The sequence below is a fragment of the Orcinus orca genome, chromosome X (genome assembly GCF_937001465.1).
Source record: "Orcinus orca chromosome X, mOrcOrc1.1, whole genome shotgun sequence".
Lineage (NCBI taxonomy): Eukaryota > Metazoa > Chordata > Mammalia > Artiodactyla > Delphinidae > Orcinus > Orcinus orca.
In genome coordinates, this window is record NC_064580.1 from 14,219,587 (window position 1) to 14,245,214 (window position 25,628).

At 41.2% G+C, this 25,628-nt stretch overlaps 1 protein-coding gene across 4 annotated transcripts; it reads right to left on the reverse strand.

The window, feature by feature from the left end:
• Positions 1–328: 328 nt before the first annotated feature.
• On the reverse strand, positions 329–25,628 carry RBBP7 (RB binding protein 7, chromatin remodeling factor). 4 transcript variants are annotated; one of them, XM_049704762.1, is made up of 13 exons: positions 25,310–25,618; positions 24,352–24,496; positions 18,506–18,651; positions 17,626–17,685; positions 14,736–14,882; positions 13,476–13,591; positions 9,094–9,254; positions 8,202–8,328; positions 8,007–8,084; positions 6,560–6,636; positions 4,567–4,624; positions 1,523–1,633; positions 329–787 (listed from the first exon to the last, which is right to left on the reverse strand). In XM_049704762.1, exons 1-13 carry the CDS (start codon positions 25,323–25,325, stop codon positions 719–721), a joined length of 1,311 nt encoding a protein of 436 aa, XP_049560719.1. In that variant the 5' UTR covers positions 25,326–25,618; the 3' UTR covers positions 329–718. The 4 variants fall into 4 exon arrangements, with proteins under 4 accessions (XP_049560719.1, XP_033283790.1, XP_004269697.1 ...); XM_033427899.2 differs by having other exon boundaries at positions 14,736–14,909; XM_004269649.2 differs by lacking the exon at positions 17,626–17,685 and having other exon boundaries at positions 25,310–25,628.

Here is a 25,628-nt window from a genome sequence, read left to right on the forward strand (position 1 = left end):
CTGTCCCCTTTGCTCACCTGCCACACAAGCTTTTCTTTCTTGGGGAGAAATCTCGTGTTTGTTTAAAGCTGCCCAAGTTAAGGCAGAAATAGCATATGGGTCAAATGACATTAAGTTTTAGGTAGTTCTAGATTCACCAATCAAGCACAAAATACAGACACCTAACTTCTCCCCACGTCTGCATAGGATACCATCGCGTACCTTGGAAAGAAATTCAGGTAGTTCTCAGCATGTATACCCTGACAGCCTCCTCATGAAGGGACATACATAGATCCATCCATACACACACACACACCCCCAACCCAGGTTCTAAAAGAATAAAACAAAGTTTATTTTAAAACTTTATTTCTGCAAAGCCAATCAAGAAGTGTTGGAGGGAAAAAGTGTAAAAGTTAATTATTCTTGCATATTTAGGAAGAGCAAGCACTTAGTTTGAGAAAACAAGGACTTAAAATAGTTGAATCAAAGGCAGTACCCTGCTACTGTATTTTAAAACAATGGCTGATGATCTTTCTTAAGCAACATTCCTTTCTTCCCTAAAAGCTACAATATGATACAGTACGCAATAGCTCACTTGAAAAGTGCTAGGATCAGAAGGTAAAGAACGCCATATGCCACCCCACTTAGACTTTCTACTATACAATGCCATTTTGGCGCTTGATAAATCAAGCATTTGTGTAGCATTACATTCAATAGAAACGTTTCTCATACTTTGGGTTTAAGATCCTTGCCCCTCCAGTTCCGATGTTGTGACATCTGACTCTTCATCATTGTAAATATTTTCAGCCTGGAGACAACCAAATAAAATCAGAGGTAAAACTCCCCAAAGATTTTACAAGACTATCTAAAAATAGCATTCACTAGTTCTATCCAGATTTTAGCTGTCACTGGCCAGCGTGATTTAGTGCTGGAAATTAAATGTGGACACATTTTGGAGTAAAACTTAGTTTCCTTTTTGTTTTACCCCCAAAGACCAATAAATTTCATGAGGAAAAGGCACGCCAGTGTTCTCAAAAATTATTTGCCAGCATGTAACTCCACACACACACCTAGCTGCCCATGCACTACTACTTATTTCAGTTATCCATAAAAGGTGTTTTCCAAAAGCATTTCAGACACTTCGACGGAGTGATAGTCCTGAAGTGCTTAGTGCACATCACCACAGAACTCAGTATCTCAGTGTGAACGCACTGATGTTTCCTCCCGTATCCTTCATGCCTACGACATATCAGACACTGGACATGGAGCAGTGATGCCAAGAGCCCAGCTGATAAAGGGCGTAACGATCATGAAAATCGGAGCAGGTGCTATGTCTACATCAACGTGCACAGATTTCTCCCAACCCAACAGGTGCATATTGAACTTAAAGACTGCTGTTAAAATGGAAAAAGGTCTTTTCAGACTTTCTGTAAATATTTGATATAATATGTACCTAAATGTTTGATATATGTCTATTACATTACATCATTAGTAAAATCTCTCCAAGATAGTCATTGAGGAAAAATAAATACTTTAGGCTCACCATTTGCCATATCTGCATGATGTTATCCTCGGACACCGAGCAAATGACCCAAGGCTCATTGGGGTTCCAACTAAAATCTGATATCTTGGCGGTGTGTCCTCCATGAATAAACTGTTAATAAGAAGAAAAAAAGCCTTGGTTTCATATCTCATGTTAGAAGTTAGTTTTTAGAGCATCAGTCTTGTAACGGGTCGCTGAACTGCAGTTTGGAGTGAGGGTGGTACAGGCTTAGTAAGCCAGCCCTCCACCACTCTTGATTTTGGCAACTTCCAAACCCTCCAAAAAAGGTGATAGGATAGTACAACGAACGCCTGGATAACCATCACCTAGGTTCCCCAAATACTATTTCGTTAACACACCACCTGCTGAGCCACCACAAAGTTGCAGACAGCACACCTAACCCCTAAATACTTCAGCCTGCATCACCAAAAACAAAGGACATTTTCCTTCACGACCACAGTGCCATTTCCATAGCTAATATAATTAACACTAAAATTCTGCCTCATTAGCAAATATATAGATACAAATATTCAAGGTCATACATTTCCAGGATGTCTTATGTTATACATACTCTCCTAAAACTGGCCAACCTGGAGTCTCCTGGTTCTTCTGTGGCCCCCTGAAAGATCCCCTTCTCCCCCTTACTAATGGAAAGGCATACTTCTCAGCCATCCTTCAATCTCTCCAAGGCACACTGCCCCAAGGCTGGGGGAAAAAAAGAATTCTTGGGACTCCAGAAGGTCCCCCATAAGACCTAAACCGAGATATTTGCTAAGAAATGCTGAAGCGGGCAGTCTTACTTCCTGCACTGGGCTTTATTTATCTTAGAATTAAGATTCAGAAGAAACAGTTCTTGGGACTTCCTTGGTGGTCCAGTGGTTAAGACTCCGTGCTTCCACTGCAGGGGGCGCAGGTTCGAGCCCTAGTCAGGGAACTAAGATCCCACGTGCCACGCAGCGCAGCCAAAAAAAAAAGAGGACTTCCCTGGTGGCACAGTGGTTACGAATCCGCTTGCCAATGCAGGGGACACAGGTTCGAGCCCTGGTCTGGGAAGATCCCATGTGCCGCGGAGCAACTAAACCCGTGCACCACAACTACTGAGCCTGTGGTCTAGAGCCCATGCTCTGCAACGAGAAGCCCGCACACCACAACAAAGAGTAGCCCCTGCTCACTGCAACTAGAGAAAAAGCCTGCGCACAGCAACCAAGACCCAGTGTAGCCAAAAAAAAAATTAAAATTAAAAACAACAATTTTCACATGGAGAATATGAATACTTTGTTATGAACTGGTAAGTCACCCTTCCTGACAGAAAGTCAGATTTGACTTTAGTTTGACAGTGAGATCTATCTCCACCAATTAGGTTATATGCAATAACTATTTTACCTAGTATAAAATGGGATAAACAGCTTTTAAATATAGTCATAAAGGGGACATAAGTGAAAATCCTTTCAGACCACAGGCTTGGAATATATACAGGAGTCATTAAATCAAGACATTGTTATATTTAAATTCTTGTTAGTATCCAGTTTACTACACTTAAATGTCCCTTGATTTCAGACTCTCATGAAAAAAGAAGCAAAATACTAGTGGATTTTGTCAAGGCCCATGAAACTGTTACAGAGACATTGTACAAATACATTGTCCTCTCCCTGCAATATCAAAAACTAGCAGGAAACCTTAAAAACATTATACACTAAGTGCAAGGATCAGTCACAAAAGACCACATACTGCATGATTCCTGTCATATGAAACATCCAGAACAGGCAAATCTAGAGAGATAGAAAGTAGATTAGTGGTAGCCGGGGGCTCACAAAAGAAGACTGGGAAGTGATGGTTAAGGGTACAATTTCTTTTTGAGGTAAAAAAAATATTCTGAAATTGACTTGTGGTGACAGTTGTCCAACTCTATGAACATAGTAAAAATCACTGAAGTGTATACTTCAGTGAACTGTATGATCTGTAAATTATATCTCAGTAAGCGTTAACAAAGTAAAAAAAAAAGAAAAAAGTAAAAATGGTTGGTAGCAACACCTTAGCTAAAAAAAGACTTAAAAAATTTACGAGGCCCTGCATCACAAAACAGACTTCTCAAATTAAGACACCCAATACAGAATACAGCATTTAGATGCTGTCATCTGTCTATGGTAGCACTTTATTGAGAAATACTATAAGCAGAAGTATTAACACTGAACGTGCTAGTACGTCAGGCACGGTAACACACAGGGCAAGGAGTAAGGGGGTCTCGGATGGCCATACTATGTGGCATCTAGTGAACATCTTCTGTGTGCAGGGCTCATCCTCAATGGCCTTCTTTACCTTTTAAAAGTGGTGGGCAAAGCCCAAGCATTCCAAAAATTAGTACTGGCCTAAGAGCTAAATATACGTTACAGAGGAACGAGTGGTTATCTGCCAAATGACTGGTGGAGATAAATGTTGAATTCAGAGTGAGGACAAAGAACCATTACCAAGTCTGGCAATGAATCATAGAAAAGTGACCTGAAGTGTACAATGAAGGACTCAGAGTCAGGAAGGATGAGGACAGATACCACCATGCAAACCTTCAAAGGGCCAAGGAGATGCCAAGATAATTTAATTAGGAATGGGAGGAAGATGGTGGGCACTGTTGGCATCAACAAGATCGAGGAAGCATTCATTTTTCTGAGCAGGGAACTTAATCAGGTCATTAAGTTTTTCCATACTGTTAGAAAGTGTTAAGTATTGCTAATTGAATATCAATGCCCCTCACCCCCAAACCCTCAGAAACATCATAATTGAGAGAATCAGTGAGAAATTATTATACACTATTTTTCCAGGAGCCTAAATTATTCTTAGTGAAACATTGGTAAAACCTACTGGGCTCTATTTACTATTTTCAATAAATGTCAAAACTCTATCACAATAACCTCCAAGGCCTCCAATTTGAAATCATCTTCAAGAGCTAGAATTTGAAGTTCTTGACTCATTTTCCAGATACATGAAACAATGACAAATAGTCCAGTCTGCATATGACATTTCATCTTGCATTAAGAAAAGCCAATATATACCAGGAGTTCTGGAGGCCCATCTTCTGCATCTTCTGCTGATTGTTCTTCTCCAATTTTGCTATTGAGAAAGAACACAATGCCTTCATTACTGAAATTCTTCTAGCATCTATGTTTGCAAAGCCAGCATCAGCCCACAAATCCCAACCTAAAACACACACTCTAAAAGCAACTTACTTCTCTAGTGTTATCGGTTAGAGTTTTTGTATTAATTATTTGGTGGGAGGGTGTGGTGCTTACTTCCTGGAAATGGTAATAAGAGCCGTTCATAACTGAAGCTGAAGAATAGTAATTATTGTTAATAAATATTAACTTAAAATTCATTCACTATTTTAACTGAGGTGTTTCCTGCATTAGGATTAAAAGGTGAAAAGAATATAAAATATCTACAGAAGAACTGATGCCCAGTCCCTACACTTCACTCTTAAAGCCTTTTTCATCCCAGGAGTGAAATACAATTACACATCAGTACTGTAGATGTGTCTAAAGATATGACAACAAAACAACTTTAACTATGGAATATATAAGCCAAGGAAAGGTTAAGTTTTAATTTTTTCTTATCTTAAAAACGTCAATTTGTAGAATTTGCTGCCAGCAGTTCCAACAGTGAAATCACTCGTTACACACCAATCATCAGCCCTGATACCTAGGTACACAGGTGGACTTTGCTAGTAATAGCTGCTTAAAAAAAAAAAAAATACAGCCAAAATACACAACTTTCCATGTGCTAGACTTTTTCTTTCCAATAAAGCTAATCGAACAAGCCAAACACATGGGACTGCTAGACAATTATGTTTCTCCTACCACTGTCAGGAGAACAATCGCTAACATCGACCATTTTAATCCATAATTTTATCTAATGTATGCTTTTAACAGCAAGCAAGACATGAATAAACTTTAAGAAGAAATTATACAATGCCTGCAAATTTATTTACGGCACCCCTAAAGACAATCCAGTTGCCAGGACATCAGACTTTCAAACCTTGCTGCACCAGTTCATACAACACTGTAGTTTTTGTTTAAGGTTTCTAATTTTACTACTAAAATTGTTTTCAAGTTAAAAAAAAAATCACTCAAGTGTCTGTTTTAAAGATTCTCTACATTTTCAAGCATCTGTCACAGCCAGAGTTTGTTCCATAAGAACACAGAACATTAGATGTTTAGCAGTTTTACAACACAAGCATTTTCTGCAGTGTCTCTATTCCATACACTGAAAAGTGGGTCTACTGTCTCTGTAAGTAAGGCAGCCTTGACTAAAAACTTAGTCCACTTCAAAGCAATACAGGTAGGAAAGAAGTTATTTTCAGGAATTTAATGATTTAAATTTGAGATAAGGACATCTTACAGAGATGTATGTAACGGAACATTATTAATGGCTCTAAAGGCTCAAAAAAAGCAAAGGAGTCTGAAATTCTTGCAACAGCAACTCTGCAGTCAAGGAACTTTAAGAATTGGGAGCAACTCTTTACACAATGAGCGCCCAGAAGAACTTAAGATCTCTGACAGCACGGGCTGTGCTTATCCTGTTCCCAAGTTTACCCCAGCAGCTACACAACCCACAGCGGGAGCTCATACCTGCAAAGAGAACCAATGAAAGCACAGAAGAGCAAATGGTAAAAAACCTGAGAAAGACTAGTCCTGCAGGTGTAAGTGTGACCCAAGGAGACATGAACAGCTAATGTCTTTACCCCCTTCTACAGCAGAAGTGTTTTCAATGCCATCATTTTGATGTTGAAACACACATGCACCCCCGCCCCCTGACTTCAGTCCTAATTATCAATAGAAAAACAAAACTCACATATGCATAAATTTACTTTACAGTCCATTTGCTGATTCACTTCTATTTTATGGAACAGACTCTTCAGGAAGGTACTTAAAATTAATATTAGACTTATTAAACTGGGGTTAGCAAATTGCTCTTCTAGTTTATGAATTACTACATAATCTGCCAGATTAGCATATTTATGCAATTTCTTGTCACCAGATACCGAGTTACCTTAAATCCCACACGTTCAGGCGGCGATCAGTACCACTTGAAGCCAGAATAGTTTCGTTATGTGGAGACCAGTGGACCTAGCAATACATATTTGAAAATGTAAAGAATCATCCGTTCCTAAGTTTGTGGATATTGTTCTAATCCTTGACATTTTCCCATTTCGTGTTCTATACCCTCTCCTTGGCCTACAAGCCCTCACCCTCTTTGTTCTGTCCCTTCAGGTACTCTTTTTTTTTTTTTTAAACACCTTTATTGGAGTATAATTGCTTTACAATGGTGTGTTAGTTTCTGCTTTATAACAAAGTGAATCAGTTATACATATACATATATCCCCATCTCTCTTCCCTCTTGTGTCTCCCTCCCTCCCACCCTCCCAGGTGGTCACAAAGCACCGAGCCGATCTCCCTGTGCTATGCGGCTGCTTCCCACTAGCTATCTGTTTTACGTTTGGTAGTGTATATATGTCCATGCCACTCTCACTTCGTCCCAGCTTACCCTTCCCCCTCCCCGTATCCTCAAGTCCATGCTCTAGTAGGTCTGTCTTTATTCCCGTCTTACCCCTAGGTTCTTCATGACCTTTTTTCTTTCTTAGATTCCATATATATGTGTTAGCATACGGTATTTGTTTTTCTCTTTCTGACTTACTTCACTCTGTATGACAGACTCTAGGTCCATCCACCTCACTGCAAATAACTCAATTTTGTTGGACCATCTCCTCAGCTTTCCCCCAGGAAGGTCATACTCCCCAACACAAGGGAACTCAGCTAGGGGTCCAAATAAACTTATTCAGCCCCAAAACCATCCCAGAAGCTTTTAACATTTTCAATGAAGTATATTTTAGCCTATGCAAATCTCTGTTTTAAACCACATACAAGATATTTTTCACTAGAGGACCCACCATGCTGATATACCTTAAGGGAAGAATCTCTGGATTTCACTTTTTAAAATTTTATTTACTTATTTTATTGATTGATTGCCGTGCCACACCGCTGATCTCAGTTCCCCGACCAGGGACTGAACCCAGGCCATAGTAGTGACAGTGCCGAATCCTAACCACTAGACCACCAGGGAACTCCCTTCACTTTTTAAACTGATCCTATTTTGCAAGGTTTTTTCCTTCTACTTCTGAACTAAGAGTTTCTAAAAAGATCCAAGTTATTTCTCACTAGTTAACTTACATAGGAGAAGAGGAGCTTTCAAAAATAAAAAACAGGGATTCCCCTGGCAGTCCAGTGGTTCGGACTCTGCGCTTTCACTGCCGAGGGCGTGGGTTCAATCCCTGGTCGGGGAACTAAGATCCTGCAAGTCACGAGGTTTGGCCAAAAAAAACAAAACAACAACAAAAAAACAATGCCCACTGACCATGATATAAAAGAAAAAAATTTTTTGATTTCCCTCTACCAAAACGTTACTAAAATCTGACAGATATCAGAAAACTGTCACATACCTGGAAAATTTCATCTTTATGAGATTCGAAGGTATGGAGTTTCAATTTTAAATTACGCAGATCCCATAAAGCTACAGTCTGAAGAAAAATAAATGAAAAGGAATTCATTTATGCACTTTACATAAGAATTTTAAAATATTGCAGTAACAAGACCACTGGGTTTGTAAACACCAAGTATGCAAAAACTTAAGAAACCTTATCCGCAGAGCCAGTTGCGAGAATGAACTCGCTGTAGGGATTGAACGACAGGCAATTGACCTCAGCGGTGTGCGCATCAACCAGGTGGCTCGGCTTGGAGGTGGTGTTGGACCTGGTGTCCCATCTAAAACACAAAGGTACAAGCAAGGCACATAGCACACGAGCAGGCTGCTCAACCCGACCCAGCCTCTCTCCCCAACGCTCGGCGCCCACACCAGCACCACCCCACGCCACTGTTCTCTCGCTAACTCGCCCCTTCAGGGACACCAACCACGCAGAGTTGGACTTCCAACCACTAACTGATATGTGCTAAACCTGCGCAAAACGAACTAGGGCTATTTCTGCTTTCTTGTTCCTTACGTTCCTGTCTGGATTACCAGCTATTTCAAGCGTACACAAAATACTACATAAAGAAAATAACAATTTGATACCTACAACCTAGCCTTGTCAAATTTCCGTGTTTTGCTTTGTTTGCCTCAGATATTAGCTTATGAGATAAAAAGCATTCCAGGCAGTTGAATGCAGCCCCGTGGCCATGCCTTGATGCAATCACTCTCTCCCTCAACTTCAATGCAAACCACCCTGATCCCAATTTTGATACATACCACTGCCCTAAGCATGTTTCTTTGTGTGTACATACCTGTTTTCCTTTCTTTTTCTAAATAAAAAGTTGTGTTCAACCATACAGCACAGTAACTTTTATGTAAAAAGGCCATACCTACTTGCAGTTTATTATGTCAATTATACCTCACTAAAGCTATTTTTTTTCTTTTTTTTGAAGGCCAAGACATAATTACAAAAAAAAGAAATCAAACCACAGGCCACCACAATCACTGATGGCCATTCAGGACACCCATATAATGAGACCCCACTGAATTTTCCACCTTACATCATAAGTTTCTGATCATCAGCAACAGATCCAAACAATGATTCATGCAGCAGGTGCCAGGCCACATCCTCTACAACAGCCGAGTGGCCAGTAAAAATCGCTTTAGCATCCACAATTTTGCCTTCCTTTGGTCCTGCATTAATATCCCACAGACAGACAGTCTGAAGAAGGAACAAAACAAGTTATAAGATACTGAATTTAAATGCTAACACCTTATTTAAAACACCTTTATTAAAAACAAAACTACTTAACTATATAAAAGTTACAAATAAACACGAGGAGGAAATATAAACAAAAGTAAAGCTTCATAAACAGAAGAGTGTATTGGTACAGCTTCCACAATCTGAGATGCAGAGGGCAAGGAAGATACAGTGTAATGGGGACAGGAAGACAGCATGGTGGCAGGCAAGAAATTCAAGATAGAGTTTCCACCTACATACATTCAGTCAAGTATCTAAAATTCACCCAGATTACACAACACAACACTGACAGCCTGGTGTTCGGTATCTACTGAACAGAAATGCACATCTTAAAACTTAACGCTGGGTTGGGAGACTGGGAATTAAAACTAAAATATGCCTCTTAAAAAGCAAAAGCCTTTGGCCAAGTCTCACTTCATGGCAGAAACCACTACACACATCGGGAAGTGCAAAAGGTGAATGACCTAGGAACCCCTATGAGGCTACTGGAAGACGCCACAGGGCCTGCCCACACCTCAAAGATCACAGATCAGCAGGCTCTGGGAGTTGAGTCTCTTCTTAACATCTCATCATAAAAATAGTTGAGAAAAGTCTTAAGTTTCCATGAAAAAATACTGCAAGCTATAGAGCAATGATTCTCATCTCAATGGTTTAAAACAAGAGGTAATTCCATTAAGCTATATTCGACCTAATTCCACTGACACTAGTATCAGCTTCATCTCTTTATAAATCACTTTTTTTACCTGAAAGGGTTTCTGTTACATAATACACATGGCCCTTAGTCTCTGTTGGTACTTGCACAATGTACATGCATGGAAGAGACGGAACGTGTGGAACTCTTGCCATCACCTGTTCCTCACCTCAGAAGGATCCTGGGAACATTAGCAAGATCCCTGGCATATGTGGAGCCCTTGGGAAACGTCAGCTATTAATTATGACTAGCAACTCCCAGCCTGGTGTCTTCAAAAAGTACTAGCAGTTAAGTTCCTGAGTATAACCCATCCTCCCTGTTGGGAGGATGTTCACTTTGAGGGAAACAAAGGAAAGCTTCCTTCCAGAGAACTGAGGTAGACCCTTGCTTCCCGGCCTCCCTTGGAGCATGGTTGCAAGAACATGACATGGGCTCAATCATCTGACCAGGTCTTTGAATTGTGAACAGCAACAAAAGGAGAATCTGTTCTGATGATTGGGGGGCGGGGGTGTTACATCCACTTTCCAAGGGTGGCAAGAATGACATCCTCACTGGCCTAATTTGGGTCAACGACCCGGCCTCCCCTCTTTTCCAGACCATTTTCTAGCCATCACAGCACTTCTGTGAGCTACCCTACCCAAGGCCCTTCCAATCAATTACTTTTCTGTTTAAATCAGCCAGCACCATCTTTGCAGCCACCAAGGAAAACAGTTATGGAAGTTCTCAAAAAAGTAAAAATGGCACTACCACATGATCCAGCAATCCCACTTGGGTATTTATGCAAAGAAAACGAAAACACTAACTCGTAAAGATATCTGCACCCCCATGTTCACTGTGGCATTATTTACAATAGCCAAGACAAGGAAACAACCTAAGTATCCATCAATGCATGAACGGATAAAGATGTGCTGTATATACACAATGGAATACTACTCAGCCATAAAAAGAGGAAATCTTGTCATCTGTGACAAAATGAACTTTGAGGGCAGTATGCTAAGCGAAGTAAGTTAGAGAAAGACAAATACCACATGATCTCTCTTATATATGGAAACTTAAAAACAACAACAAAAAACAAGCTCATAGACACAAAGAACAGATTGGTGGTTGCCAGGGGTGGAGGGTGGGAGAAATAGGTGAAGGGGGTATACATTTATTTTTTAAAAACAAATTAAAAGAGGTATTTTTTAAAAGCACTCAGAAAATGCCCCTGAAGAATATCCTTAAAAACAAAAAATAAAAATAGTAAAAATTTAAAATTTACAAAAATGTAGAGAAAAATTATAGAAAACAAAACAAAACAAAACCATCAGCCAGAGTTGGTTTTGGTTGTTTGTAACTAAACAATCTTGATTGGGCCAATTGCCTACTTTCAATATTTCAAAAAGCTGAACAGAAACTGCAATTAACAGACAAATAAAGAAGGTCTGTGATGTGACAGGCCCTGTTCTAGGTATGGGGATATACTAAGGAAGAAGGCAAGTAACCTTCTCTCACAAAGCTGACATAAAACGCTAACTGTGGCCAAGTTACATGAGCTTTCAAAAGCTCCAGAAGTCTACTCTCAGCTTGTACTTGGAGTCATACCAGACACTTCAGGCTTACAGCATGGGAACCATGAAGAAAAATATGGGGCTGTTAGTGGCAAGAATGCTACAAACGTTGATCTATAATAAATTAACAAGATCACTTTGCATTTGTGTGGTACTTTTCATTAATTAAAACACTTTATATTAAAAGATGCCAAGGCAACTCAACAGGGAAAGATTGGCTGGGAAAGCTAGATAGCCACACACAGAGGATGAAGTTGGACCTCTACACCTCACACCATATCAAAATGGATCAAAGACCTAAATATAAGAGCTAAAACTGTAAAATTCTTAGAAAAAACATAGGTGTAAATTTTTGTGATGTTGGACTATGTAATGGTTTCTTAGATATGGTATCAAAAGCAAAAGTGACATAAAATATATAAACTGAACTCAAAATTTAAAACTTCTGGGCTTCAGAGGAAATCATCAAAAAAGTGAAAAGAGGGCTTCCGTGGTGGCGCAGTGGTTGAGAGTCCGCCTGCCGATGCAGGGGACACGGGTTCGTGCCCCGGTCCGGGAAGATCCCATGTGCCGCGGAGCGGCTGGGCCCGTGAGCCACGGCCGCTGAGCCTGCGTGTCCGGAGCCTGTGCTCCGCAACGGGAGAGGCCACAACAGTAAGAGGCCCGCATACCGGGGGGGAAAAAAAAAGTGAAGAGACAACCCAAAGAATGGGAGAAATTTTTAAAAAATCATATATCTGATAAAGGACTTGAATCTAGAATATATAAAGCACTCTCAAGGAAATACAAAATGAAAATGGACAAAGGATTTCAATACAAATTTTTCCAAAGATGGTACAGAAATGGCCAGTAAGCACATGAAAAGATGCTCAACACCATTAGTACATATAAGTCAAAACCACAATGAAATACCACTTCACACCCACTAGAATGGCTATAATAAAGACAGACCATAACAAGTGTTGGTGAGGACATGGAGAAACTGGTAGCCTCATACATTGTTGGTAGGAATGTGAAGTGGTGCAGCTGCTTTGGAAAAGTTTGGCAGTTCTTCAAACAGCTAAACATAAAGTTACCACATGACTCAGTAATTCAACTCCTAGGTGACTACCCAAGAGAAATGAAAACATACCTACACAAAAACCTGTACAAAAATGTTCAGAGTAGCAATACTCAAAAGTAGCCCCAAGGGGAAACAACCCAAATGTCTACCAACTGATAAATGAATAAATTGTGGTATATCTATGTAATGGAGTATTGTTCAGCCATAAAAAGGGATGAAGTACCGACACTGCTTTCACATGGATGAACCTTGAAAACATTAATGCTAAATAAAAGCAGCCAGACAGAAAGAGCCGCATACTATATGATTCCATTTATATGTAATATCAAGAAAAGACAAATCTATTGATTGAAAGTAAACTAGTGGTTGCCAGGAGCTCAGGGAAGGAAGGAGTGACTGTTTAATGGGTATGGAGTTACTTTTTGTGACATTTGATGAAAATGTTTTAGAATTAGATACTAGTGATGGTTTCACAACTTTGTAAATATACTAAAACCTACAGATTGTACACTTAAAAAACAGTACAAAAAAACCCAAAAAAACCAAAAAACAACTAAACTAAAATGTAATTTATATTAATCAGGCCTCACAAACACTTTAAAGAGTCTCCATTACAGAGGTCCACTGTTAAATAATGGGACACCTTTTGCCCACTTTCCTTCCACTCTAAGGCTGCTTCAAAAGAGCTTTGTGGAATTCTAAGGCTCCAAAAGGGCAGTGTGATAACCATTTCTCTAAATCCTGTGGAAATGTTATCACAACAATCAGTATTATCTTAGAAAACCTTTCATCTATTAGTCTCCATCAGTGCAGAGCTGTCCGTGACACAGTCTTTAACTCTCAGTGCATGAGTAGATTAGGAAGAATAGGTTTCTCACATGGTCGTCAGATGCACTTAAGAGATGTCCACTCAAATTAGAATTCCAAGAAAGACCATAGCCTTCCTTTTGGTGGCCTCTTAACCTAAGATCAGGATTACATTCTCCACTTGGGTCTAAAAACAAAAAAACAAAAAAAAAAAAAGGAGGAAAGAAAAGAAAAGAAAAAAAAAGAAAAAGAAATACATTAACTACTAAGTGATTATCTGTTTATCAGAACTGGTAAGAGCAAATTCCCACTCCTGAGTGAGCCGTAACATTTATCATAATGCCTGGAAAAGCACCACACACAAGCAAGGACTTGGTTTCACCCACGACCACCCTGAAAAGCTGTTCTCTCTGCTTCCCTGAAAAGCTGTTCTCTGTGCTTCATTTCAAATACTCAATGCAAACCAGGTTTCGTGACCATAAAATGACTTGTTCCTTTGCAAAACCTAGTACTAAGCTCTAACACAAAATACTGAAAACTATACCAGCCCACAAATTTACATGGTGACAACCCACCCCAGCTCCAAGTCCAGTTTTAAGAACATTTTTGTGAGGAAACAGTTAACACAGCAGGTCTGGCTGTTCAGTCCTTGCATGTCTCCAAGGTAGCCTGCAACCATGACTGACCTAGCCAGCCCCTGGGAATGTGACTCTCACAAAATTCTTCATGTCGCCGTCTGATGAAGCTGTGTATGCCCAGAGCAGTGGGGCATGCTGTGGCAGCTTGTCGAGACCTGTAGGATTGTTGAGCAAGATTCATGATGCATCTGGCTTCACTGCTGGGGTCCTGAGTTTCCCTTACCATGGCTGGTCACAGAGCAGAATGTACCTGTGTGACCAGACCTCCATAAAATCCCCAGACACTGAGACTCAAATGGGCTTCCCTGGGCAGAGATATTTATGCCCCTGTGGTATGTGGCCCCACAGGAGAAGGATTCACAAGACTATGCCTGACCTCTCTGGACTCTGCCTGATGTGTATCTTTCTCCTCCTGCCTTTGCTCTGTAACCTTTGCTGTAATAAACCTTAGCCAGTTTTTATTCCCGTTTTTCTGCTCTATATCCTTTGCTCTAATAAACTTTAGCCAGGAATATAATAACCTGCTGTGAGGTTCTTCTGTTAAATCACTGAACTTGGCATGGTTTCGGGACCCCTGAAACAATTTCTAAACCTTTAAAAATTAGAGTATACTAGTTTGAATGACATCAAAGCTATTATCATTTTGAATCAAGAAGAAGGGTCAAGCAATGGTCTGACTTTATTACTACATACCTGGTTTAGCAGGGTGCTTTGTATAGTCAAAAACCAGCACGTCAGAAGACGGCGTTTTTGTAGCAATGATGTGAGGATTCTGCGGCATGTAACGAGCACGGTTTACTTCTCCTTCGTGGTTAATTTTAATTTCACATTCAATTTTTCCTGTTACAGAACCAAAGCCACCAAATTCTAATGTGAGAAGAAAGAAATAAACACATACACTTACGATTAAAATTCACAAGTCACTCAGTTTAATCAACCTGAGATTTTAATCTGACAGAATACAACACAAATTGCCAAGAGAGAGGGAGAGAGGGCACGCAAGAACACAAAAATATAGGCTCGCTTGTCACTTGGAATTAATTTATTCTCGAAGCCCATGTGAATTGGAAAATGTTGATACCTATTTTATGCAGTTCAGTTCCACCTTGGACTTAAAACATTTAAAAATAAGCTTCTTTCAGTTGTGAAGATGATGTAATTATTCACGAAAATTCAAACAACCACACAATTAACACACCTCAGCCTTTTAGTTAAAATACAACTCATTTGGAAGTGCTGAAATTAGAATTGTATTTTAGGTTTCATTAAGACAGGTTCATCCTCAGGAGTATGAACACTCCTTGAGTCTAAAGTCAAAAACATCCTCATATCGGAAATCCAACTAACACCCACTCAATCCCAAAACAGACAGGCAGACAGGCAGACAGACAGATACACACACACACACACACACGTACGTCAGTTCCACCAGAATCCCTGAACACATTCAATCCAGTTGAACATGTCGGTTCAACTGCTAGTGGAGTGCCAAAGCTAAAATGAGTGGGCTAACCTCCCTATCTGGTGTAGGAATATGACTACAATGTTAAATAGTTACTAAAAAGGCCTTGGGAGAAAAAAAAGGCCTTGGAAAAGTGAGAAAGCCACATAAAAAGTGTAACTTCGGAGCAGAAGCAAGGTGATAGCAGAAAGAATACAAGTAGAGAACATCTAAGCAGATAAGAGCAAACAAGAACATGTTCTCTTTTGTGCTCGTAGATACAAATCTGAATTAGTTGCTGACTTGAAAAAATTCGGAGGCTTCACATTATAACTGTTACTTCTTCCTGACCTATATCTCTTCTCCTTTGCACATTCCTTTTCAGCTCACCCTGTGTCTCAGGTCAAGTAACACTAACTCAAATGCCTAATGAAACCAGGCAGGTAACAACTAAAACAGACTGGCTGGGGCCTGGCGAAAACACACCGAAAGCAGTAAGCCTTTTCTCAGTTTCAGCCAGGCCCTGCTATGTGGGAATGCTCAAGCAACACTAGCTCCCATGCCTTACTATCAGAATTTAGCCATTCTTGGGAATTCCCTGGCGGTCCAGTTGTTAGGACTCAGTGCTTTCACTTCGGGGCCCGGGTTTGATCCTTGGTTGGGGAACTAAGATCCCGCAAGCCACGGGGCCGGGGGTGGGGGGATGAATTTAGCCATTCTTCTCTATGGCAAACACTGCTTACTATTTCTGAGGCTCAAAGTCATAGCCCATTTCACACAACAACTCTCACACAACCATACGCAATCACCCATTTCCCTCTTAGCACTTCCCCTTCCCATCGAGTCAATGGAAGAAAATGCCTCAGCCTTTCCAAGACACCCCTCCTGATCCTATCACCTGCCACCACCAGAGACCCTGCTCCAAAGCTGCCGCTTTTATATTTTCAATCTCCCACCACCGTGGACCCCAAGGATTCTTTCTCACCCTTCTGCTACAAAGATACTCAAGTTTCCAAATTCCTTTAGTGAAAACAAACTGAACAGCTCTCCTTTAATAAAAGCTGGGCTTCCAGGTAAGATTTACTGTGTACACAGGGCTTTGTTTTCTCAAACTCAAAAGGAAAAGCTTGAAAAATCACTATCTTAATGACAATAGTATCCATTAAAAATACCATAACTGAAAATTTTAAAAGGCGTTAACTGTGAATTACTGTAGTCACTTGTTAGAATGTAATTCACTGGACAAGTTACTAATAACAATATCTCCATGTATCATGCACAGAGACTAATTCTTAAGCTGAAAGTCCAATTAAGTACATAGTTTAGGACTAACAGCCATTAAAATTTTTCTGATTACAACAATATTTACAGAAATAATGCATAAGGTTGTAGGGTAATGGACTATGAATTGTGGAAGTGGTAAACTGAGTAAATCATTTTGGAAAAGGTTTATATTATTTTAGGTTGACAATGAATATACCACACAACTCAGCAATTCCACTCCACTACATAAGTTCTCCCACGTGTATGAGGAGATGGAACAAGGATGTTCACTGAAGCATTGCTCTTAACAGCAAAACACCCACACAGATACAATCCAACTGCCCCTTGATAGAAGAATAAATTAAGGTTTAAGCATAATGGAATACTATACGGTTGTTAAAAGAATGACCTAGGCATTTACATAGTATACACAGACAAAACTGAATGAAAAAAGCAAACTGCAAAACAACATTATGTATGTTTATTACTGTATGAATAATAAAAAATACAAATAGTTGAAAACGGCACACTAATTTCAGGACCGTGATGAATTCTGGAGAAGCAAGCAAGGAGGAATGGAGTAGGCGTGGCAAGACTTTAGCTAAAAAGTAGAATTTTATTTTCAATAAGAAAGCTCTATTCAACCATTTGGGGCTGTGGGGAAAGCACTAACCCAGCAGGTCTGGTTGCTTAGCCCTCACAGTTCTGACGGACACTGGGCCCATGACTGACCCTTGACCAACTCCTGGGACCATGACCTCAGAATGTTCTCGATGTCACTGATGGGTTGATTTTGTGGGGTACATCTGAAGCAAGGGACCATGCTATACCAGTCTGTCAGGGTTGCTTTGCACAAATATCAAGACTGATGATACGCACCTGATTTCATTACGGGGGTCCCGAGTTCAGCTGTCATGGCTGGCTGCCAATATGATGTGCCTACAAAACCAACCGCCATGAAAGATTGAGACCCTGACCCTCGAATGGGTGTCCCTGAGCAGAGATAGTCCACACTTGTCCCTGTCGTTTGCTGCCAGAGGGAAAGCACATCCTGTGTGGCCCTGGATGAGACTTGTGCTGGACCTCTGTAGACTCCCTGAGACTCCCTGATGCTTATCTTTTTCCTGCTGCTTTTGTATTTTTCATTGTAACAAACTTTAGCCATGAGCATAATCTGCTGAGTCTTGTGAGTCCTCCTAGCAAAATCACCAAACTTGGATGGTTGTGGGAATACCAAAACAGGGGGATGTATGATTGGATTGGGGGATGGGAGTCAACAGCTTCCATAAAAAACCCACTATTAACTGTTTGGTGTAAATGCCTCCTGACTTTTTCCTATGCCTACACCAACACATATTCTTACTGTTACCAAAACAGTTACTATAATCACACATACCAGTTACTCACTTTATTTTGGAAACCTTTCCATACCAGTGCATACAGATTTATCTCCCTGTCTGTGTGTAAAATTCAAAGTTAGGTCATTCTTAGTAACTGCTGCACAGTATTTCAAACATACCATAATGTGTTTGACCAACTTCCTATGAACTAACATCTGGGTTGCTAGGTTGAGCCTAATTTTTCAATCTTGCAAATACTGCTACTGTAAAATCCTTGTGCACATGTGGGTGAGTAGTTCTGTAGGATAAAGTCCTAGAAGTTAAACTGCTGGGCCAAAAGATATTAGTACAACGTTTTAATAGCATATAATTAGAGGCCTATTCCTTGACACCAATGCTGGAATATATGGTATACCTACCACCCTTCTCACTGTCACAGTGGGAAGCATCAAACTGTGCATCATCATTCGGAATATGGACTCGAGCAACCACAAGATGATTCTGCTCATCAGATGTGTGAGTCCCCAGCACTAGCCAATGAAGGGCATAATCCTTTCCTTCTGGTCTGTTTAGGAAAGAAAGAAAGTCATACTAATCCTTTAAGAAATCAGTTGCTAACAAATCCAGTCCATCACCCATCCCCATGTTCATAAGTCATGACTTATTGCCTAAAAAAAAATCTTCAATTTTAAATACACTAGTTGTTTCTGGTTTCCGAGTAAGAAGCAACAAAGTACAACGGAAAAAAAAAGTGCTGAGTCAGAAAAACTGGGTTTAAATCCTGGCTCAAACTAAAATTAGTTATACGCAATTCCTTAAATCACAACTTCCCTGTGTGCCTCAGTTTCTTCACCTAAACAACAGGTTATGAGTGAAAATGGCACTACGTGAAAACCCCTTGTTTATATTTACGGTGCTTAAAGCTTATAAAATAGGCATTCTCATTTTTACGGGAGAGGGGAGGTGGGTCTTTGTTACCCTATTCTGTGGAAACTCACTTTGTGGCTGAAGAAATCACTGATACCTCTTGGCACCCTGGTCCAAGAAATGATTTTGCATCTGCATCTATTAACAATGCTTAAGCAATGATTCTGCATCTGGATCTATTAACAATGCTTTCCCATTTGTACTATCTAGAAGAGCAATTTTCACCTGTGTTCCATGGTCCCATCTCAGTAAGGAAGGCTGAGAAGTAAGGCTCTGGGCCCCAGCATCAGACAGCCTAGACTATCTGTTTCTAAATTCCAGTTGCACAAAGGATTCAGTGGTTTAGAAAAAAAAGGTTTGTGGGTTACTTCTAGGCATGTAATTTATTAATAACTGGGCTTCCCTGGTGGCGCAGTGGTTAAGAATCTGACTGCCAATGCAGAGGACACAGGTTCGAGCCCTGGCCCGGGAAGATCCCACATGCCACGGAGCATCTAAGCCCGGGCACCACAACTACTGACTCTGTGCTCTAGAGCCCGAAAGCCACAACTACTGAAGCCCGCGCGCCTGGAGCCGGTGCTCCGCAACGAGAAGCCACAGCAAAGAGAAGCCCGCGCACCGCAACAAAGAGCAGCCCCCGTTCACCACAACTAGAGAAAGCCCACGTGCAGCAACAAGGACCCAACACAGATAAAAGTGAATAAATTTATTTTTAAAAATCTATTAATAACTAAAAAATACAAGATGAAATTTTACCAATATTTGGCTTAGGGTAAAAAACAGCAATAAATACACAAAAACTCCAAGAAAAGAATAATGCAGCCATGGCTAAGCAACAGCAGTTTATTTGAAAAAAGACATGGGTCTGAGTCGACGTGCATTCAGTGACCAAGAATACGACGTGGCTATCAAAAAAGATAATTAATTTCATCTGAGATGAACTTATATAGGGAAGAAGGCAAAACACATGAGCATTCACTCATTTTTAACTGGAAAAACTACACTTAGAAAATTAGGCTCTAGCAATGTACTTTAGGAGGATTTGGACAAAATGAAACCTTTACAAGGAATAGTGGCTTAAAATGAAAGGGAACCTAAACATATCTCATGAGAACCGTTTGAAAAGAAATAGGAATACTTGAGAGAAAGGAGGCAGCACAGAGCAATGTTAGGACTGACATAAAAGGAAGAAAGTGACTTCTTTTTAATGGCATTAAGCAGAAAAAACTAAGACCAGCAGGTAAAGTTACAGGTTAAACACGTCAATCCATCATATGACCTTTCTAAGGAGCAGGACCACAGATGGACTAGAGGGTCTGAAAAACTCCTTTTGACTCTAAAATTCAATTATTCTGGTTTCCCCTGACCCGATCATCACATAAGGATTTTTCTTTTTACTACAAATTCTTTCATCTCCATCATTAAAATACAAGCCTATTTTCCTGAGCCAATCAATATCTATTTTCCTCCAATACTGGATGCACCTAAGGCTGCAGAAGCACTCATTATAAAAGACCTTGTGCATTTTCAGTGCCAGAATCCTTTGACCACTTTAACTCTACTGCTAAGACATTCACCCAACAACCACAGATTATCACAAGGTTATTCTCAGTAGCATTGCCTGAAGCAGCAAAAGACTGAAAACAAATATCCATCAATAAGGAACTGGTGACATAAATTATAGTATATCCATAAACGGAATTTTATGGAGCCTTTAAAACAAAAGAACATATATATAAGCATGCTGATAGGAAAAAAGTCTCCAATATAAACTTCTAATTAAAAAGTCAAGTGAATTGGGAATTCCCTGGTAGTCCAGTGGTTAGGACTCCATGCTTCCACTGCAGGGGGCATGGTCAGGGAACTAAGATGCAAAGTCAAGTCAACAACTTGCTACCAGAAAAAAAGATGGAGGGACACAGCATGTACTTCTTCATGCCGGCAGGATGGATAAGAAATCACCAAACAAGGACTGCCTCCACTCTGGGTAAGGGAACTGGGAGAATAGAGGATGTGGAAAGGGGACTTATGCAGTTTTGTATCATCTGAGTTTGAATGTATACACAGGTTTTTAGGTAGAGAGTAAGTCTTAACATGTTTAAGAAATTATCCAATTAAGAGATATGAAATAATGATCTAGCAGTTTTGGAAAATAATTTCTTAGAAATACCTAAATAAAAAGTTTAAAGAGCCAAATCAATTATATGGATGATCACCTAAGTGAATTTAAGGACAACAGCTCAGAAAGTGCAAGTAATCATTCGGAAGCATGCTGTATGTAGGCAGAAGGCCAGCCTGATGAGGTTGAGTAGAGCCTATCTCTCAAAGAGCCAGGCTATAAGAGTAGCCAACATTTTTACTGTCCTACATAGTGACGAAACACAATCACAGTCCCTTCATACCCTAAACAGAACCCTGCAAAGCACCAGACAGCCGTCCTCAACACCCAAGAATGCAGGCTGGCTGGCATTTTCTTGCATTCCCAGAGCCACTGCACGTACCACAACCAGATCCCACTTCTTTGCATGCAAAGAACACCATGGAATATATAATTTAGTTAAAGTATTTTCTGTTAAGTTCCTAAGTGTTAATATAAAAGTAATATCTGGGGGGCTTCCCTGGTGGCACAGTGGTTAAGAATCCGCCTGCCAATACAGGGGACATGGGTTCGAGCCCTGATCTGGGAAGATCCCACATGCCATGGAGCAACTAAGCCCGTGCACCACAACTACTGAGCCTGCGCCCTAGAGCCTGTAAGCTACAACTACTGAGCCTGTGTGCTGCAACTACTGAAGCCCATGTGCCTAGAGCCCGTGCTCCACAATAAGAGAAGCCACTGCAATGAGAAGCCCACACACTGCAAAGAAGAGTAGCCCCTGCTCACCGCAACTAGAGAAAGCCTGCGCACAGCAACAAAGACCCAAAGCAGCCAAAAATAAAAATTAAAAAATTAAAAAAAAATAAATTAAAAAAAAGCAATATCTGGGCTGATATACACAGATCTATAAGGCTGATATACACAGATCTATAATTTTAAAATCTTTACGCAAAACATGTTATCGGTAACATTTTAAAAAGACTTCAGTATATTACTCAGCCATAAAAAGAAATGAAATTGAATTATTTGTAGTGAGGTGGATGGACCTATAGTCTGTCATACCGAGTGAAGTAAGTCAGAAAGAGAAAAACAAATACTGTATGCTAACACATACATATGGAATCTAAAGAAAAAAAAAGTCTAGGGGTAAGACGGGAATAAAGACGCAGACCTACTAGACAATGGACTTAAGGACACGGGGAGGGGGAAGGGTAAGCTGGGACAAAGTGAGAGTGGCATGGACATATATACACTACCAAACGTAAAACCGATAGCTAGTGAGAAGCAACCACATAGCACAGGGAGATCGGCTCGGTGCTGTGTGACCACCTAGAGGGGTGGGATAGGGAGGGTGGGAGGAGGGAGACGCAAGAGGGAGGAGATATGGGGATATATGTATATGTACAGCTGATTCACTTTGTTATACAGCAGAAACTAACACACCATTGTAAAGCAATTATACTCCAATGAAGATGTTAAAATAAATAAATAAAAATAAAAAGACTTCAGTAAACAGCATTCATTGAAATACAAATGGAAAAAGAGAGATATTCCACCCTAACAAATGATTTCTGAATAGGAAAGGGTGGGAGAATTACCATCAGTCACCATTTACTGTGTACTCACTCTGTGCCAGCACTTAAACATGCACGATCTTATTTACTTCCTCAAGTGTAGGCTGTCAGAACCATGAGCACCTCCATTTACGGACCAGACTACTCCAGGATAGAGACTGACCAACTTGCCCTAATTCACAAAGCTAAGAAGCAAGGGGCAGAATTCAAACTCACGTCTCTAACTTTAAAGCCTCGGCTCTTTTCTACAGTTAGAGTAGGTCAAAAAGATCCAAGCCAATGTAAATCATCTGCTTAACAGGAAGACACAAAGAGTCAAATGCACATGATGCTCTAAACCAGAACCTCAATACCCTTAAGCATTTGACGGTCAAAGTTATAAATGTCAAGGATTAGAAACCTCCACTATTTAGTTCTTGGCTCTTCTTCCCACATCTGCACATTTACATTGAGATTTTTGGGAGGCCCAGTGGAAGTCCCTAACTGTATGGAAGTCAATGTTCACATATGGAAAATCTGGCCATCATATGAAGAGTTTTATATGAAGGTAATTTACTCTTATTTTTAAAAGTTCTTGCAAAATCCCCTCTCTAGAGTTTGATTAATCCTCATTAAGTTATATGCTCACAATACTCAAAAATTAATACACTTTTAAAGTACAAAGGCACGCGCACCGCAACAAAGAGTAGCCCCCGCTTGCCACAAATAGAGAAAAGCCCGCGCGCAGCAATGAAGACCCAACGCAGACAAAAATAAATAAATAAATAAATTTATATTAAAAAAAAATAAAGTACAAGGCCAAGTTCCTACTAGGAAAAGTGCAACTGTATGAGAAAGATAACCTAGTGCAGAGGTTGCCTCAACTCTGGGGCCACCTGGTTTGGGTTTGAAAGCCTGCTCCACCACTTACCAACTGTGTGACCTGGGGCCTGTTATGTCATATCTCAGCCCCAGTTTCCACATGATTTAAAAAAAAGAATGATAAAAAGTAATTATTGTACTGTTGTATTAAACCAAATAGGACATAAAGCTCTTCAGATGCGCCAGGCCCTGTTCTAAGTGCTCAATAAATGTCAGCAATTATTACCAGAGAAATTTTACAAAGAGGTGCAAAGAACACTCTTATAAAAACCAACAGCAACCTCAAAGTGTATCCCATACTATAAGCCAACACCACCACCTTTTCGTTGGTGAACTGCTGCTAAATTCTCTTCACCTTTGCCAATTAAGACGTATTCATCTTGGGGGCTGGTTACAAGGGTGTATTCACTTTGTAAAAATTCATCAAGCCACACGCTTATGATTTGTGCACTTTTCTGTACACATGCTATTTTCCCATAAAGTTATTAAGAAATCCATTAGTCTGGGGCCCAAAGAAATGCTGATCTATATTTAAGTCCAAGAAATGTCAAATATATCCAGTGCATCCTACATATATCCTTAATCTCACAACAGATTCTTTGTCCCCTTTTAACGCCACATTTATACGTCAGAAACCACCCCATAAATCGCTTAAGTCCTGAAAATAAAAATCACCTGCCACATCACGCAAGGTCTAAATTGATGACTTGCGTATGTTCTATGTATAAAACGCCAAAAAAAAACCCTAGGAAATTCAAGTCAATAGTTAAATTTATGCGAAATAAAAGTTGCCAGAAACCCTTACTTAGTCACTTCAGGAAGCCACTGAACGGTAAGGCTCGGCCACTGAAGAGCATGGGTCATAACCAGGTCATACAGAAACGGTGTATTCTTCTTCCAGATTTTATATTCTTCATTGATGACACGCTCCTCCACAGTATCTTCAAACACTGAAATTTGGAGAAAGCCCACACGATTAAGTGGCTGAGAGGAATCGGAGTCACAATCTCCACTGGAGGTCACCTCAAGACGACCACACCTTATCTCCTCTTTCCCTTTACCTCTAATTTGGACACGAACAACCAACTGCTCTTCCAGAACGTGGAGAGAATATGAACACCAGGGAGCTTATTTTTTTGCACTTTAAAATCAATACCGCCTGCGTATACAAAATTGGGTAATTACACAGACAACGCAATTGCTTTGCAGGTTACAGCTGTTCGCACCTGTTCCAAGATGACGACCCGTATGTAAAGGACCTCCCCGACCCACCCGGCGAGACGAATCCACGTGTAGCAGAAACCCATCAGCCCGTTCCCTCCATCCCCCACCAGGAGAGGCCTCTGATCCCACGAAGCCCGCGTCGGCAGCCATAAGCCAGCGGGTTCCAGAATCCCCCGGACAAGGGCCGCGACCCCGAGGCGGTCGACGCGCGCGCGTGTTAGGAGGCGCCGTGCCCGCTTTCCGGCGGCAGAGGCCGCCTCCGCCCGGGGGCCTAGGGAGCGCCGCCGCTGGAGGGGGGTGGCGGGAGGGGAGGGTGGCGGGAAGGGGGCCCAACCCGCGGCCCCACGCCCGGCTCCGGAAGTGCTCGGAGCCCTCCGCGCTGCGGCCCCGTCCCGCGTAGGCCCCTCGAGCCGCGCGCCGAGCCTCGCGCCCGGCCCCGCCCCCTGCTCCTCACGCCAATTCGCGCCTTTCGCCGGCGCGTGCCGCGGCCTCGCACGCCCGCCGCCCCCCGCCGTGCGCCGCCCCGCAGGGCCTCTTACTCTCTTTACTCGCCATCTTGCGTCGGGTGTTCGCCCCTCGCCGCCTCCTCGGACTCCCCTTGCTAGCCAAGAGCAGCCCAACCGCAGGCACTCCTGCCTTTCCCAGGCACGTCACACACTTCTAGCTCTCGAAGCCTGAGCTCCGTCTTACAGCCTGGGTGCTCCCCAGACGCTGCGTCCTTCTCTCTCACCTCCTCCCCGCTTACGGGTACCGAGGTCTGAGGCGCTCTTCTCTCTCTCTCCAAACTTGGAACGAGACTTTTCAACCCGCGCCTCCCAGCCCGCCCAGGCAGCTGAGCGCAGGCGCATCCGCCCTGGG